The sequence below is a fragment of the Balaenoptera physalus genome, assembly GCF_965194825.1.
Source record: "Balaenoptera physalus genome assembly, chromosome: 9".
Lineage (NCBI taxonomy): Eukaryota > Metazoa > Chordata > Mammalia > Artiodactyla > Balaenopteridae > Balaenoptera > Balaenoptera physalus.
In genome coordinates, this window is record NC_138888.1 from 90,409,431 (window position 1) to 90,424,680 (window position 15,250).

Below are 15,250 nucleotides of genomic sequence, written 5' to 3' on the forward strand. Positions count from 1 at the left end.
CCCTGCTGGGTTTCTCAGATCTACCCCAGGCTTCAGTGGTTCTCCCACCCTTTCGAAGATACCTATCTTTCTTTGCCCTATGTAATGGGCTGCATTTTTCAGGAAGAGGAAGGGAGGAAAGGGTGGTATGCCAGAGGTGGGCAGACAGGGGACTTAGGAACCCAGTGGTTTCCCTTGAGACACTTCCAAGTGCCAACTGCACAGTCTAGTTTGAAAATCGCTGAAGTACCAAACTGAACAAATTGTGTATCTTTAGAGCAGTGGTTGGCAAACTACAGCCTAGGGGCCAGATCTAACCTACGGCCTGTTTTGTTACAGTCTATGAGCTAAGAATGGATTTTATATTTTTTAAAGGGTCATTAGAAAGAAAAAAAAGTAGACTATGCCTCAGAGACCATATATGGTCTATAAAACCTGAAATGTTTACCATCTGACCTTTTATATAAAAAGTTTTCTGACATCTACTTTAGAGGATTATTATTTCTTAAACATCATTTCTGAAGACTAGACGTTTGACTCAAGAGTTTGAGTCTGTCTTCCCTGGAAAAGACGCAGGTTTGTTTTATTTTTTTAATAATTTCTTTTTTAAAATTTAATTTAATTTTTAATTTTAGGGGACTTCCCTGGTGGTCCAGTGGTCAGGACTTCACCTTCCAATGCAGGGGGTGTGGGTCTGATCCCTAGTCTTTGGGGAGCTAAGATCCCACATGCCTTGCTGCCAAAAAACCAAAACATAAAACAGAAGCAATATTGTAACAAATTCAATAAAGACTTTAAAAATGGTCCATGTCAAAAAAATTAAAAAAAAAAAACACTTTTGGCCACGTTGCACAGCTTGCAGGATCTTAGTTCCCTGACCAGGGATCGAACCCACGCCCTCAGCAGTGAAAGCGTGGAGTCCTAACCACTGGACCGCCAGGGAAGTCCCAAGACCAGGTTCTTGATATTCTGTGTTGCCAATTAAGTGCAGATCTACACACTTCTAAAAGGAACTAGCCGGAAAGTAGTTTTAAAATTTTCTAAGGCAAAATAGGAGGCCTGACCAAGATTCACACCTGAACACACGGTATAACCTCTCTACTTGGATGACATTCAAGTGAATGGCCCACCTTCTGCACTTCAGTGACACTGAGTGGATGGCCTGCTCTTGCTGTCAGCACTTAAGAGGGGGTCCAGGTGCTTTGCTCCTCTGGTGCAATGCTGAGCATATTTCAACTTCGTAGGAGTATCATCTCTATATGTCTTCATACCCTTCTGTCCTTTTGGTGCCTGGTAGACAGCAACTGTGTTTTACTCTGTTCCCTGCACCAAGTGATTTGTGTTTGTCGTATACTGGATTAGTAAGTCCTTTCATGCCTGGTATTCATGCATCACTAGATTGTTTTCTTCATTATTTGTTTATTCTTAAAATCGACAAAGTTTTTTCTCCTGTACCTTTTGTTTTACGTAATCCTGGCTTCCTTTTCGAAATCCTGTATATCAAATACCAATGCTTTACTCTAATTTACTGTAAGTAAAGTAAAACATTGAAATGCTGGTCTCAGAAGCAGGAATATGTCACTAACTCATCCATTCATTATTCACATAACATTTACTTAGTGCTTGGCCTAAGATAGTTGCTGCCCCCCTGCACGTGCTTCCTTAGTCCCCTGTATTATGAATAAGTGCAACGTAGTTTTAATGCTCCCTTGATCATTCCTGTTTACTAGCCTGTCCCCTGCTTGGGGGTGTGGGATGCAGAGGAAATATCTTGTTAATCATTGTATTTCCAGTACGTGGCACATGGTAGAACTCAAAAAAGGTGTGCTGAGTGAGTGAATGAATGTCGAAATCATGCTAGGATCAAGGGATGCAAAGGTGCATAAGCCACCGTCTTACGCTGCCTTGTTGAATTCTCTGACCAAAAATACTTTGATGAACAAGTGCGTGGTGCATGACAGACTAGCATTCCATTGTGCTGGTTTGCAGAAGCGGAAGTCGGGGAGACTGGTGGGAGGGAAGAGCCGGGGGTGGGGAAGCGAAGTGGCAGGCTGTGCAGCAGATCCAGGAGCAGCCCAGGGGGAGGTCCGGGCTGGAGTAGATGGAGGAAGTACTGGGATAGAGGAGAGAGTTGGCACTCAGGATCATTGGCAGTGGGAAAGAGTACATGCTTAAAAATGCATCGTTACCATAAAAAGAGAAGAAGAAGCAGGAATGAAAAACATGTCTCTGAACTTTCCTGTTACTGTGACAGCGAAAAGTACTCTCTGACCTCATCTAAACCTAGTATAGATTAGTTTCCTTTACGATCAGTTCACTGCTGTTTTTCCACGACAGAGACTAAATTCAGGGCCCTTATTGAAGAGGAACAGAGAGCTCCTTGGCCGTTTTTGTTTCTTTCATAATGTGGCTTTCATCAATGAGAAATAATTTCTTGTGTGTTATTTTTCATTCCCAGCGATCCAAACGAAGGAGGTCTGCCCATGGATGTTTGCATAACGCCGACCTCGCTCCAGATGAAAAGCCCTGGCGGCTGCACGGAGCTCTGGCTGCCAGCAGGGGTCAGGCTTGTCCCGTCCTCCTGCCGCGGGCTGCAGCACGTGGCCGGGGACGGGCTGCACCTGCGTCTGCAGGCGTGGGCGGAATTCTGCACAAGTGAGTAGTGCTGGCGGTCCTGCTTCTGCATTTGCTTTTTCATTATAAATCAAAGGTGATTTTTTTTTTCCTTTGAAAGGTTGAACTTTTCCCAGGTGAAAATCACTGCTCATCAGCTGCATGGAATGAGCTGGGGGTCCAGAAGACGTATGTTTTTTTGCCAGCTCTGCCCGTTATTAGCTGCATGCAATTGAACATGTTACTTAACCTTTCTGAGGCTTTGTTTCTTTGAGGTTTTTTTAAGTGTTTTGTTTTGTTTTCCTAATAGCCTGCCCTTTTTTTTTTTTTTTTAAGAGCAGTTTTAGGTTCACAGCAAAATTGAGCAGAAGGTACGGAGATTTCCCACATACTCCCTGCTTTGTTTCTTTAATTGTAAAAAACCTGGCTCACAGAGTTGATAGGAAGATGAAATCAGATGGCAATCGCGCAAGACCTGGTTGATATTAAAACAATACGTAGAAATTCATTCATTCAACAAATATTAGCTCATTGATCTAGGTGCTGGGGTACAGAAGTGGGCAAGCTAGGAAGGTCTCTGCCCTCATGGGGCTTAAGATTCTAATCAGTGGGAACAGGTAATGAACACACAAGTTATTTGGATACAGAGGTAAGTGCTGTGGGCAAAGTAAAGCAGAATAATGGGATAGGGCGTGACTAGTGACAGATGAGGGTCAGGGAAGGCCACTCTGAGAAAGCAGCGTTTGACCAGAGAACTGAATGATGGAAATGATTGCATCCATGTAGGGACATTTAATTAATTAATTAATTTTATTTATTTATTTTTGGCTGCGTTGGGTCTTCATTGCTGCTTGTGGGCTTTCTCTTGTTGCAGTGAGCAGGGGCTACCCTTCATTGTGGTACATGGGCTTCTCATTGTCGTGGCTTCTCTTGTTGCGGAGCACGGGCTCTAGGCGCGCGGGCTCAGTAATTGTGGCTCTTGGGCTTAATTGCTCCATGGGATGTGGGATCTTCCCAGACCAGGGCTCGAACCCATGTCCCTGCACTGGCAGGCAGATTCTTAACCGCTGCGCCACCAGGGAAGTCTGGGACGTTTCTAACTAGAGAGAACAGTACATATAAAGATTCTGAAATTGAGTTTGATGCATCATTTGACTTTGATTGTTGCTATGCCTGTGATACTTCCAATATTTTGCTGTTGGCACATTGATTCAGAAAGGCAGTAGAAATGTTTCTTGCAATAATTTATCGAATGACCTCACTGGTTCATCGCCTCTTTGCCATGTGAGTGATATGCTTCGGAGGATTAAAAATGATGCAAAAAGGGGAAACGGAGGCTGTAACAGCTGGATGTGATACTCATTCTCAGAGAAGGATTATAGTTCTTATAGATGCACTTGAGATTTCCCTGTTGCCTCATGGATGCGAAGCCTTTCATCTGCATTTCTCCATGCAGCCCCAAGGGCGGTCGACAGGATTGTACTGAAGCGCTGTTTAGGAGTTGTCAGGTGTTCCCTGGAATCTCTGTCCTGGCTTTTGAAACGAAAGAGAAGTAGAGGGAGTTCCGTTCCTTTTTTGTTGGAGAATGATTTTGCTCAAGTGCTGGATTAGTGAATAACTAGTCTGAGTTGAGCAGGGTTGGTTTGAGGAAAGAAATGTCCTGGGGCTGAAGTGGCATAGGATAAACCCAAGAATGACTGTTGGAATAACCATGGAAAGAAGAATGGGGCCGTTAAGATGGGAGATAGATGCTCTGAGGGTGCCTCATGGTGGGCAGGGGAAGTGTTGTTTCAGGGAAGAAGCCTTGGGAGTCTGGCTCCTGTGACGTCATCACCTGTCTTTAGCGATGAGGAACAGTACCCACAGCAGGAATCTTGGGTCACATCAGGAAACTGGAGAAAGGCAGGCGTGAAAGCCACGGTGGAGTGTTTTCAGATCTTCTGCTAGTTTTCTGGGACCATGATTTTAGGTCCTATAATGAGGAGGTACGGAGACCTTCCAGAGACAGAATTGGTATGTTGCCTACCCATATTCTATAACAGTTAAATAGCAAAACTTGAACTATTTTTAAAGATTTAAATCAGCAAACATTACTGTCTAGTTTTAACTGTTGGACAAAATAAATTGACTGCTGTGTGTTGGTTTGCATCTGTTGTTGGCATTCATGGGTCTCCAATTTCTTTACATTTTTAACACATATTTTACTCAACATTCTGAAAAGGAAAAACATTCAAAGCCCTGTTCTGCAGTGCATGAAGGGGTATGCAAAATAGATTCCTCAGTATTTAATTGCTTTAGTGCTTTCCACATAATAGGTGGTGAATAAATATTTGCCGAATGAATAAATATCAAATAGGTGCATACTGATGTAAACTTGAATCAAAATCTGTGGTAGGAAGCGAGTCTTAACATTTATAGCATTCAATCTATGTTTCAGGGTTTTTACAGAGTTGACTTTTCAACTATAAGAATGCTCTTTTAAGGACTACAGTAGACATATTGTTACACAGTTTTGAATGCATAAGTCAGACGTGACCTTTGACCCAGAACTGGCTGCAGTAAAATCTGATGTAGCACCAGCATTAGATTCATCCTCAGGAGGCAGTGCTTCCCAGGATGCCCCTGTATCAGAAGGTTCTGACTTGAACCTGAGCCTGCATCATCCTGGGTGAGCAGCAGAGGGCAGTGTGTCACTGAAAATTTGTTTATTGGTTCTGAAAAGAAAATTTTGGACGTCTTACCCAGGTCTACTTATTATCTGCTCAGAGCTAAAGAATACTGTTTGTTTCACTTTAGTGCTACAGGGCAGTCCTAGAAATTAAACAGAAGAATTTTTAACTCTTAAGGCTTAAACTTTCTCACATCAATTTTTTTTTAACCTTAAAATATAAAGTAACATAAACCAAATTCAAATTGCTTGATTCTAATGAATATAACCTCATTTCTTCAGACTTTTTTTAATAGACAAATATTTTTGTGGGTTTGGTTTTTTGTATTTAGGGCTTTTTTGGAAATGAAAGTTTCCTTCATGAATGAAATAACGGAAACTAAGGAAACATACTGTCTTATACTGCTCTTTCATATTCTATGGGAAATATATGTTCTCCCACAGCTTTAATCAGAAATTGAGTTTCACTCTTGGAAGATGGAACTCTTCTTAGGAGCCGTTTCATTCCCCGGGACCTGCCCAATAAAGACCAATTTCAAGATTGATTTTGTTTGTACGTACTGGTAAGATGCCAGAGCGGACATCAACCTTGTCTAAATCGAATTAAATTTAAGAAGTCTGTTTACCAGCAGTCACAGTGATGAAAAACTGTCCCTAAGCGTAGCAGAGGAAAGCTGAGAACGGGGACGCTCTGAGTAGTCAGCTGGATGTGAAAGAAATAGCTCCTTTTCTCTCATCCTTAATGTTGGTATTTCCAGAATGAGAGAAATAACGAGTTATCTATGTTACACCGATAATTTAGGGCAATACCTAACTCTGAAACACGTAGCAAAATCTGTTTTTGAAAACACTTCCCAATATTTGCTTCTGCTTGAGTCCATCAGATAATACTAACTAAATGGGTACTTCTGGGTAGATCATAAGCAGTGCTTATTGGTGGTAATTTATTGCGGCTATTAAACTCTAAGTATGTTAATGGATTTGTCCCAAACCTCTAAGATTTGCTGTTTCCTTGATTTCCTCTAGAACCGATCTCAGTGTTTAATCAAAGCTCCCAAGCCCAAGAATGTTGCACGTTTTATTGCCAGTCCTGCGGTGAAATCATCATAAGGAACAGGTAAGGAACACAGTAAACACCGGTTCATCCTGTGCCTGGCAATGGTTTTTCTCTTTTTCTCTCAGAATTTTTGAAGGAACTGCCAAGGGAGCAGTCTGTGGCCTTCAAATGAGAGCCAGCTCAATGTCACTTTGAACCAAACCAGCCCCCAAACTCTCTAGCAATCACGGAGCAGCTAGATTTTCTCCAGCTGACAAAGGGGAACAATAGGGTGCTGGCTCTGAGGGAGGAAGGCTTATTTTGGTGGAATAGCCGGTAGAGATAGGCCCCTCTCCTCTGAAAACAGACACAGAATCTGTCACACGTTTTAGCCATCATCCTGGTGAATGAACTTTTCCACATTAAGTGAATTTTCTAAATAACAGAAGCTTTTGCAGCACAATTTTGTACTTGAACTATTTCTCTTAGTGCCTTTCTAAAATCCATTTCCTGTTTCCCTGCTTATTAAAACAGCATATAAAGCACAAATTAACCTTTTCTCCATGCTTAGGTTAATGCTGTAACCTGCCTTCGAGGTGTGCTGTGATTACCCCATTGAGATGGGAAGGGCCCTTTGCTGTATTCTTTGTATTCCCCTGTTGTCTCTTTTAATTATTTTTCCATCCTCTCCTCCTGTCAGCCTCTTTGTTTCCTGGGCGCAAACCCTGCTCTCTGAATTTTCTAATCACTCATAGGCTGGAAAGACAGAGCAAACCCTTATTATCGTTAACAATTTTTTTTAAACTTTGTTTTTGGCTGAGTTGGGTCTTAGTTGCTGTGCACCGGCTTTCTCTAGTTGTGGTGAGCGGGGGCTACTCTTCGTTGGCGGTGCGCGGGCTTATCATTGTGGTGGCTTCTCTTGTTGTGGAGCACGGGCTCTAGGCGTGTGAGCATCAGTAGTTGTGGTGCACGGGCTCAGTAGTTGTGGCTCGCAGGCTCAGTAGTTGTGGCACGCGGGCTCAGTAGTTGTGGCATACGGGCTTAGTTGCTCCGTGGTATGTGGGATCTTCCCAGACCAGGGCTTGAACCCGTGTCCTCTGCATTGGCAGGTGGATTCTTAACCACTGCACCGCCAGGGAAGTCCCTGTTGACAATATTTAAAGGAAGAATTTAGAGCTCTTTGTTGGATGGGTTTCCTTGGAGACTTACATGAGACCCCTCCTCCTCCAGTGTTCCGGGTCTCCATGGAGGAATGAACACCAGACCTCTCTCTCCCTGTGTCCCCAAAGTGGAATCCTGGTGCTGTTGCCTAGGCTTCCTCTCTGTCCCCCTGCAGGTAGCCAGTTACCGGGTACTTTTGCTACTTCCTTCTCTGCGTTTCTCCACTTTCCTCCACCTCTTAGTCGATGCCACTGTCCTCTTGCCGAAGAGCTCGTGCTGCCTGCTCCTCACGCGCTCAGCCTGACTCTGCGTTCACCCCCTCTGATCACGTCTAGACCGCCCAGTGATTGTTCCCAAAAGCAGCCGGCTTCCCCCGTTCAGACCCTCCCGTGGCCTCCCATATCTTCCAAGATAAGTTCCGTAAGCCCTCCGCATGCCGCGCCGGGTGCTTTGTGAGCGTGCCTCTGCTTACCTCTGCACCCTCGTGTTCTAGCCCGCCCTCGCCCGCCTGCTTCCTTCCCTACACACGTCCTGTGCATGGCCCCAGCGATCGGCCTGCAGTCCCACGGTCTCTTCATGGGTTTCCCCACCCTAGTGCCTAGTGAAAGCTACCCCGCTCCTGGAATGCACCCCCGTTCCCCATCTCCCGCTGGTTAGCGCCTACCTAGATTCAGCAGATCTCTGCCGGGAGCCTCTCCCGAACCCTGGGTTGGTTTCTGTGCTCCTCGGAGGTTTATTCGCCTGTCTTCCCGCCTAAACTGGAGGCTTTGGGTGCGGGATAGTCCTACGCATAACGCATGTTACTCTTCGCTCATATTTAGAGTGCAGTGTTGTGTAGTGGCTGGTAGTACAGACCCGGAAGCCAGACTGTCTGTGTTTGTGTCCACCAGTTACTAGCTGTGACCCTGGGGAAGTTACTTACCCACTCTGTGCCTTCATTTTTCTTTTTTTTTTATTATTACAAAGATATAGATAACAATAAGAGCTACCCCCATAGGGTTCGGGGGAGGAGCGAATGAGTGTAACCGCTAAGCATTCAGTATGCGATAGCTCCTGCTGTAATTCTTGCTCTTATCACCATCTTCATCATCACCGCCCCCAGCAGCAGGCTGGCTGCCTGAGGAAGAGTGCATTCTCTATAAATTCTTGCCGGGGCTTCCCTGGTGGCGCGGTGGTGGAGAATCTGCCTGCTAATGCAGGGGACACGGGTTCGAGCCCTGGTCTGGGAAGATCCCACATGCCGCGGAGCAACTAGGCCCGTGAGCCACAACTACTGAGCCTGTGCGTCTGGAGCCTGTGCTCCGCAACAAGAGAGGCCGCGGCAGTGAGAGGCCCGCGCACCGCGATGAAGAGTGGCCCCTGCTCGCCGCAACTGGAGAAAGCCCTCGCACAGAAACGAAGACCCGACACAGCCAAAAATAAATAAATAAATAAAATTAAAAAAAAAAATGCTTGCCGGGTTGACTCGAGTACACGTTAGGGTGCTTCTTCGGGCCCTCCATCAGCCTCTCTTGCTTGCTGTCTGATTTCTGGCAGCATCCCGGGTAGATGAGATCGCGGAAAGTTATGCTAGTGTAAGTGGGGGGCTTGTGAGCAGAGCACCTTCTGAGTGATTATCTTGGGGAAGCCACGGGGTGACTCTGGATCTGCAGGGCAGGGAGAACGTCCTCGCTCAGATTCCCTAAGGCTGAGGTGGCCGCAGGGCACGCTGTCAGGGGTAGGCCCGCTTGAGCCTGGGAGGTCCAGAGGATCCCAGCTTACCCTGGAGTTTAACCAGGACAGTCTTCCTTCTCTCAGTCTATTTCTGGCTTTGGTTTAACTCTCAGACGCAGTTTCTGAAACTCGTGTGCCTCTACAACAGTGAGAGACCTGGAAGTCACAGAGGAGCGAGTTTACTAGAGTAACGGACTGTCCTGGTGTGCTTGGCCTGAAGGATGTGCTCGTACATCATTGGCTGATACTGCATCTTCTGTTTTGTGTCAGTCCTGTTTACGACTCTGGACTTGAGAGCTAGGAGGGCTTAGAGGCTGACACTGGAAGACCGTATGCGCTCTCCCTAATCCTGACCATCGGGAGGCCGTGGAGTGAGAGGCAGAGCGGGAGAACGGGACCTGGGTGTGAACTCCAGCTTTACCATCACAGGCTGGGGAACCTTGTCCACATCACCTCTGCTGCTTCTTATGTAGATGTAAGACGGCCTAGTTTCCTAACTTGTGAAGAGAATAAACGCTCTTACGTTTAAGGCTGTAACATATATAATAGTAAATACTCGACAAGCTCCTTTTAGTTGGCTTTACAGCCTCCTTCCACCCCCTTTTCCATAATCGGCCTTATTGGCAAGCTAGCAGGCTATCTAGTACAGTGTTTCAAGCCTTTTTGATGCAGGACTCCGTATTTTTTAGGTGTGTCAGGGAAATGAACCCCTCTCTCCCTTTTTCTTTGCGAGAAGGTCCACAGTGGATGTGACTTAGGCCTTGATCACTTCACAAGGCTTCCCTGGACGCCTTTGCCTGTCACACATGTGCGCCTGGCACCTGGGGGCCTCTTGAGCAATGCAGAGAAATCCTTAGTAGGCGACGGAAGGCTTTGCTTCCATTTCACTCTTAGGCAGCAGGCCCCGTGGCTCTCTGTTTGATGGAAAGACATGCTTCCTCCTGTGTCTGCACAAGGATGTCATGCTGACTGTTTGCATCAAGCCCAGTGGTCGTCTCATTTCTCCCTCAGTTACCTGTGCCACACAGGTGGTAAGGACATCTGTGCTTGTTGAGTAGAAAGTAAAACCAAAGGTATTTCAAAGGAGGCTTGTATGTGCTGTAATCAACTCATTGTCGGCATTCTTTTCAGGAAGGCATCTTAGAATATGGTGGTTTGTCTTAGCAGGAGCTCTTGTATTGGAAGCAATGGAGCCGAGTTAAGATCTGCTTACCGGCCAGCCTTTCTATCTGGGAACAAGTCACTTTGATTCTCAGTTTCCTCATCTGCAAAATTCGGAGGTTCAGTTAGATAGACCTATAAGAGTCCTGCCAGCATGAAAATTCTGTGCTCAGTGAACCTCAAAAAGTTGCACCTTGAGTTCTGTGAATCATGATTATTTGGATAGTGCAAGACTAATGCTTGTTACTTTTTTTTTTTGAATGAAAAAGATTCTTGTCAAGCAAATTATAGGTGCAGAAGACTGTTTAACCTATTAAGACTCATTAATGGCTTTTAATACTTACTAGCACCGGGGTGCATGAAATCTGCTAATTACAGCAGTCTTTTTTCTTCATTCAGAATCACACGTTCCTAGCCATTTGTTTGGTTGTTTGAAAATAATGCCTTGTTTCTTTACAATAAAATTCTCCAATTTGCATTCTTACCAGTTCAGCAGAGTTTTTCTGTAAAAATTGTCCAAACATATACAATTTTTGATTATTCTCTTGTTAACAGTCCCTAATATCAAGCAACAATAATAATAAAATTTAGTTCATTGTGATCAGTCTCAGAAACAGCTAAATGGTCGTTGTGTTTGGAATTTGTTATGTCTTTTAGAAATAAATTCATGTCAGACTTGAATTATATCGGTTGGTCAAACACTCTTTGAAACATCAGCCTGATTTTCAGTCATTTGAGAGGTGTCCCAAGGTCTCTGGAAAGGCCTTCCTGGTTCCACCTGCACCAGCAGAGCTGGGTGTCAGCCCAGCAACTATGAGGGCATTGAAACTCTAGCAGGTAACACGCAGAATGAACTTAACGGAAACATAAGAGATGTCAGAATATCCAACTAGTTGATTGGTCCCTTGACAGACCAGCTATTATTGTAGTCTGAAAATAACTACTCCTATGAATAGTCACTTTTCTATGAAAGAGAACAAAGAGGTGAAAAGAGAGGACAGGCACACACTGAATTATTGGTAACATTGTACAAACTTTTGGAATAAATAATAATGCCAGCTTATCTATATTCTAGTGGCTGTATCTTGAGCTTTAGATATTTGATTTTTTCTTAAAATTCTTATTGCCCACTTGGTTCTAATCCAATGTGAAATCTCTGTATTACCGTTGTTAATATCACTGATTAATGGTTGATTTTAAAGTGAAGGCATTTCATTTTCTTGTCTATGTTTAAGTTTTAAATAAACACCATCAATCAATAACATTTATTAAAGTTGTGCATTTTAAAATGTAGTAAAATGGATACTCTTCAATGTTAGTGGTGGATCTTTAAATTGATCATTTTTTTTCTGAAGGTAATTTGGCAATATGAACTAAAAGATTAAAAATTGTTTATACTCATTGACCAAGTTTAAAAAAATAAATAAAATAAAATAAAGTTGTGCATTTTAAGTTTTTTGCCCCCAAAGCTTATGCTTAAGATACGTTAAAAATAACTAAAACATTTTAATTAATTAAAAGCATGTGTTGCTGTTCATCATAGAATCTTAAGCTGAGAGAATGTTCAAGAAATCATTTCACTCTTTTTCTGAGCTTCAGCAGGTTTTTACGTAAAACTACCTTGAAAAAAATGTGGTATCTATTTTCTTTTGAAAGTTCTCTTGGGAAATAGATCATATCAAAGTTTCAGGGTTTTCGATAGATACACTTTCAGGAGAGCTGTGATTAAAATACATCTTTTGTTCTTAAAGGTTTTATGTTTTTTCCAAACATCAGAAAATTTCTTTCTGCTGTAAAAACACTTTTATCTTTGCAATGACTTGTGAATTAGGCTCTTTCTTGCTCGATGTCTTACATAGATAGCTATGGGATATAGTATAGCTTTTATTCACCGTGATGCAGGGTCAAGTTAAGTCTGAAATATCACATTGTGTGCGAATGTGCATCAACGCTCCCAGATCTCTCTAAGTCTCGGTGCAGTTTCATTTCTGATCATGTATGAGGTTTTGACATTGCTGCCTTTGACACTGTATTGAGCATCTGTTTATTGGCACTACGTGCAAAATGTCAAGGGACAGAGAATCTTAGTGATGGAGAAGATCTAGGAGCCTGTTTAGGCCCAACTCTTACTCTGAACAGGCACCTTTGTCTGTCTTCCTCCTCATCTTTGTAAAAATTCAAATCCGACCTGTCACTCCCGCACCTTAAATTCTGTGACGCTCCCCAGCTATCTGTAGAACCAAGTTCCCGCCCCTTCGGTTGACGTGTCACACCCCACGTAGTCTGTACAATCCCACCTTCCCTGTCCCCTTTACTGATGTTCTGTGTTACCAGGAGAGGGAATAGATTCCAAGGGAGAGAGTTAGTTTGGAGTCTGGAAGACCTGGGTTAAGATCCTGCCTTCCTTCATCAGCTCTGACTCTGTGAACTTGTACAGATTATTTAACATTTCTGAGCCTCCCTTTCCTTCTCTGTAGCAGGGGAATGGAAATTCTCACCTCACAAAGTTGTAGTAAGCATTACATGGAATAAGGTATGGGAGGTGCCCACCTGAGGTTTTCTTAAGTTCAATTAAATGTGTGGGCTCACAACACTACCGCAGGCCACGTTTCGCGCCTTTGGGGCGGTGGCAGGAGTTCCCCTCAGCAGAGGGCCTGCGGCAGTCCAAGCAAATGGCAGGTCACATACCCCTCTGGGGACTCTCGTCTCCCCATGTGACACGGTTCCAGGTACAAAGTGCAAGATTCATATCTGGCAGGTGCAGGAGCTACCCTGAGAAGAAGCCTCATGCCCTACACAGCCAATAGCTCTTGTGATAATTCTTTGGCATAGTTTCTAGGGTTCCCCACAAAGACCTGCATTCAGGGAAGTTTAAAGCATGGCATCCTCATCTAATATTTACAGCTCATTCAAACTTCCTCCTAGTCCAGATGCGATATACCAATCAAGGATCATTTTTACCATAGTCAGCGCTGCCTAGCAAAATAATCAATGCCTACCATCTACCTGGCTTCCAGGGTAACAGGTCTAGGTGGTTAAACCAAAGGTCAGATTCTCAAGCAAAGGAGAGTATTTGTTAACCCTTTCATCCGAGTATGCTGCAGACCCAACCAGGGGCCTCACATGTTATAGTTATCCACGCATGCTAGTTCATTCCTTTATTTAAGAGCTTACACTATGAGTCAGGCACTGTGCCTGACACCGGGACTCCATTGGCAAGTTAAACATATATGGTGCCTGTCTTCATATTGTTTCCTACACCTGGGACGCCCTTAGTGCCTTTCAGTGCCTGGAGAACTCCTATTCATCCTTCAAAGGTCAGCTCAGATGTTACCTCTTCTCTGAAGTCCAGCGGCACTCTACTTCCCTAGCACTTTGTACATATTGCCCTGAACTCATGGATTGGTTTTGCGAGTCCACGAATCCCCTAAAGTAATATGCAGATTTTGTGTGCAGGTGGGAATGTATGTTTGAAGAAAGGGGCTGACGCTTTCATTGGATTTTCAAAGGGGTCTGAGCCATCCCCTCCCTTTCCCCTCTCAACTCCCAAGAATTTAGAACTGCTGCTCTGTTATGAGCATCTATTATATTCTGGTTTTGTTATTTGTTCATAGATGTATATTTCCCACTAGAATGTGAATACCTTGACAAAGGGACTGTATGTACTAATATTTTGTGTCGGCAGAATGCCTGACTCCTAGTAGTGGACTTTTAGAAAGTATATGTTGAGAGAATCGATTCTTAATCTCCTTCATAGACTCAGCAATTTGAATGATGCTAATGGTGCAGCATTTCCTAATTTAAAAGGGAATGTTCTTGCTTCTATTAAACTAAAATCAGCCTTTCTTGTTCCTACTTCTGTCCTCTGGAGTTAAAATTAAATGTCTACCCTCTTCCATGCTATAATTGCCCTTTTATGAGACTCAGAGTTGATTGGGGAAATCAAAGAAAAAGGGTTCATGTGTGGGAATCATTTAAAAACGATACATTTGCATCTTAAATATTTTCATTTAAAACATGCAAATGTACATTAACTTACTAGTATTTTAGTATGGAACTAATATCTTTTTGTTGAATGTGAGTCTGCTGCTGTGGACTCTTTTAGCTTTTTTCACTTATGCCATCCTAAATTCATTATCCAGAGTTTCCAGTTTAGGTTTCTTTAAAGTGGAACGAGAAGTTAGACACTGAAGCAGTCTGATTGCAGAATTCTTCTAGATTTTTATTCTTTTCCCCTCGCCTCAGTTTTTTTATAGTTGTATCTCCCACATTCCACCAGTGATTTTGTTTTTTAATAACTGACTTTCCTCTTCTCTGAAATGTTTAGCTTTCAGAGGAATAGCAACTCATATTTCCTTGGTTTACATGTTTGATTAAATTATGTAACTAAAATAACATGTTTGATTAAATTATGTAACTAAAAAAACATGCATAAGTGGCATAAACAGGTCTGTGATCAAATACAGTTGATCCTTAGCAGGCAAATGGTCCAGTCGATTGGAGCAGAAGTGAGCAAGTATTCAGGGTGCTTTAAGCTTTCACAGTATTCAAAGGCGTTAGGAAGACCAGAAGCATGTTTGTATTCTGTTTTTTTTTTTTTTCAGGATAAATTATTTTGAAATGTCCTCATCATCCTGCCCACATTTCTTCACCCCTTAGACCAATTGAGATTAATATAGAGGTAAATTTAGATTAAATCTTCCCAATTTAGATTAAAATAGAGGTAAACCATGGAAGAGTCTCAGGTGTCTATATTTCTACAGGAAAAAAATGAAAGCATTAGAACAAAAACTGGGAGCAAATATAAGGGGCTACTTAATTTTAAGGATGTTCTAAGCATAAATAATAATGACAGAGTGGAGCTTAATTTCTCTTCCCTTGAGTGTGGCCTGGATTTAATGACTCACTTCCAAACAATA

The 15,250-nt window shown here is 43.2% G+C and overlaps 1 protein-coding gene across 12 annotated transcripts in view; it reads left to right on the forward strand.

Annotated features, from left to right (window-relative positions):
- The window catches only part of UBE3D (ubiquitin protein ligase E3D), a 292,261-nt gene that overhangs the window by 6,173 nt on the left and 270,838 nt on the right, over nucleotides 1-15,250 (forward strand). For all 12 annotated transcript variants that reach the window (XR_014267184.1, XM_082474254.1, XM_082474255.1 and 9 more), the window contains exons 2-3: nucleotides 2,438-2,634; nucleotides 6,287-6,377. Coding sequence is in view for 11 of the 12 variants with exons in the window: in XM_082474254.1 (XP_082330380.1) it covers nucleotides 2,438-2,634; nucleotides 6,287-6,377 (288 nt within the window). In the remaining variant the exon portion in view is untranslated. The remainder of the gene's footprint in view (nucleotides 1-2,437; nucleotides 2,635-6,286; nucleotides 6,378-15,250) is intronic.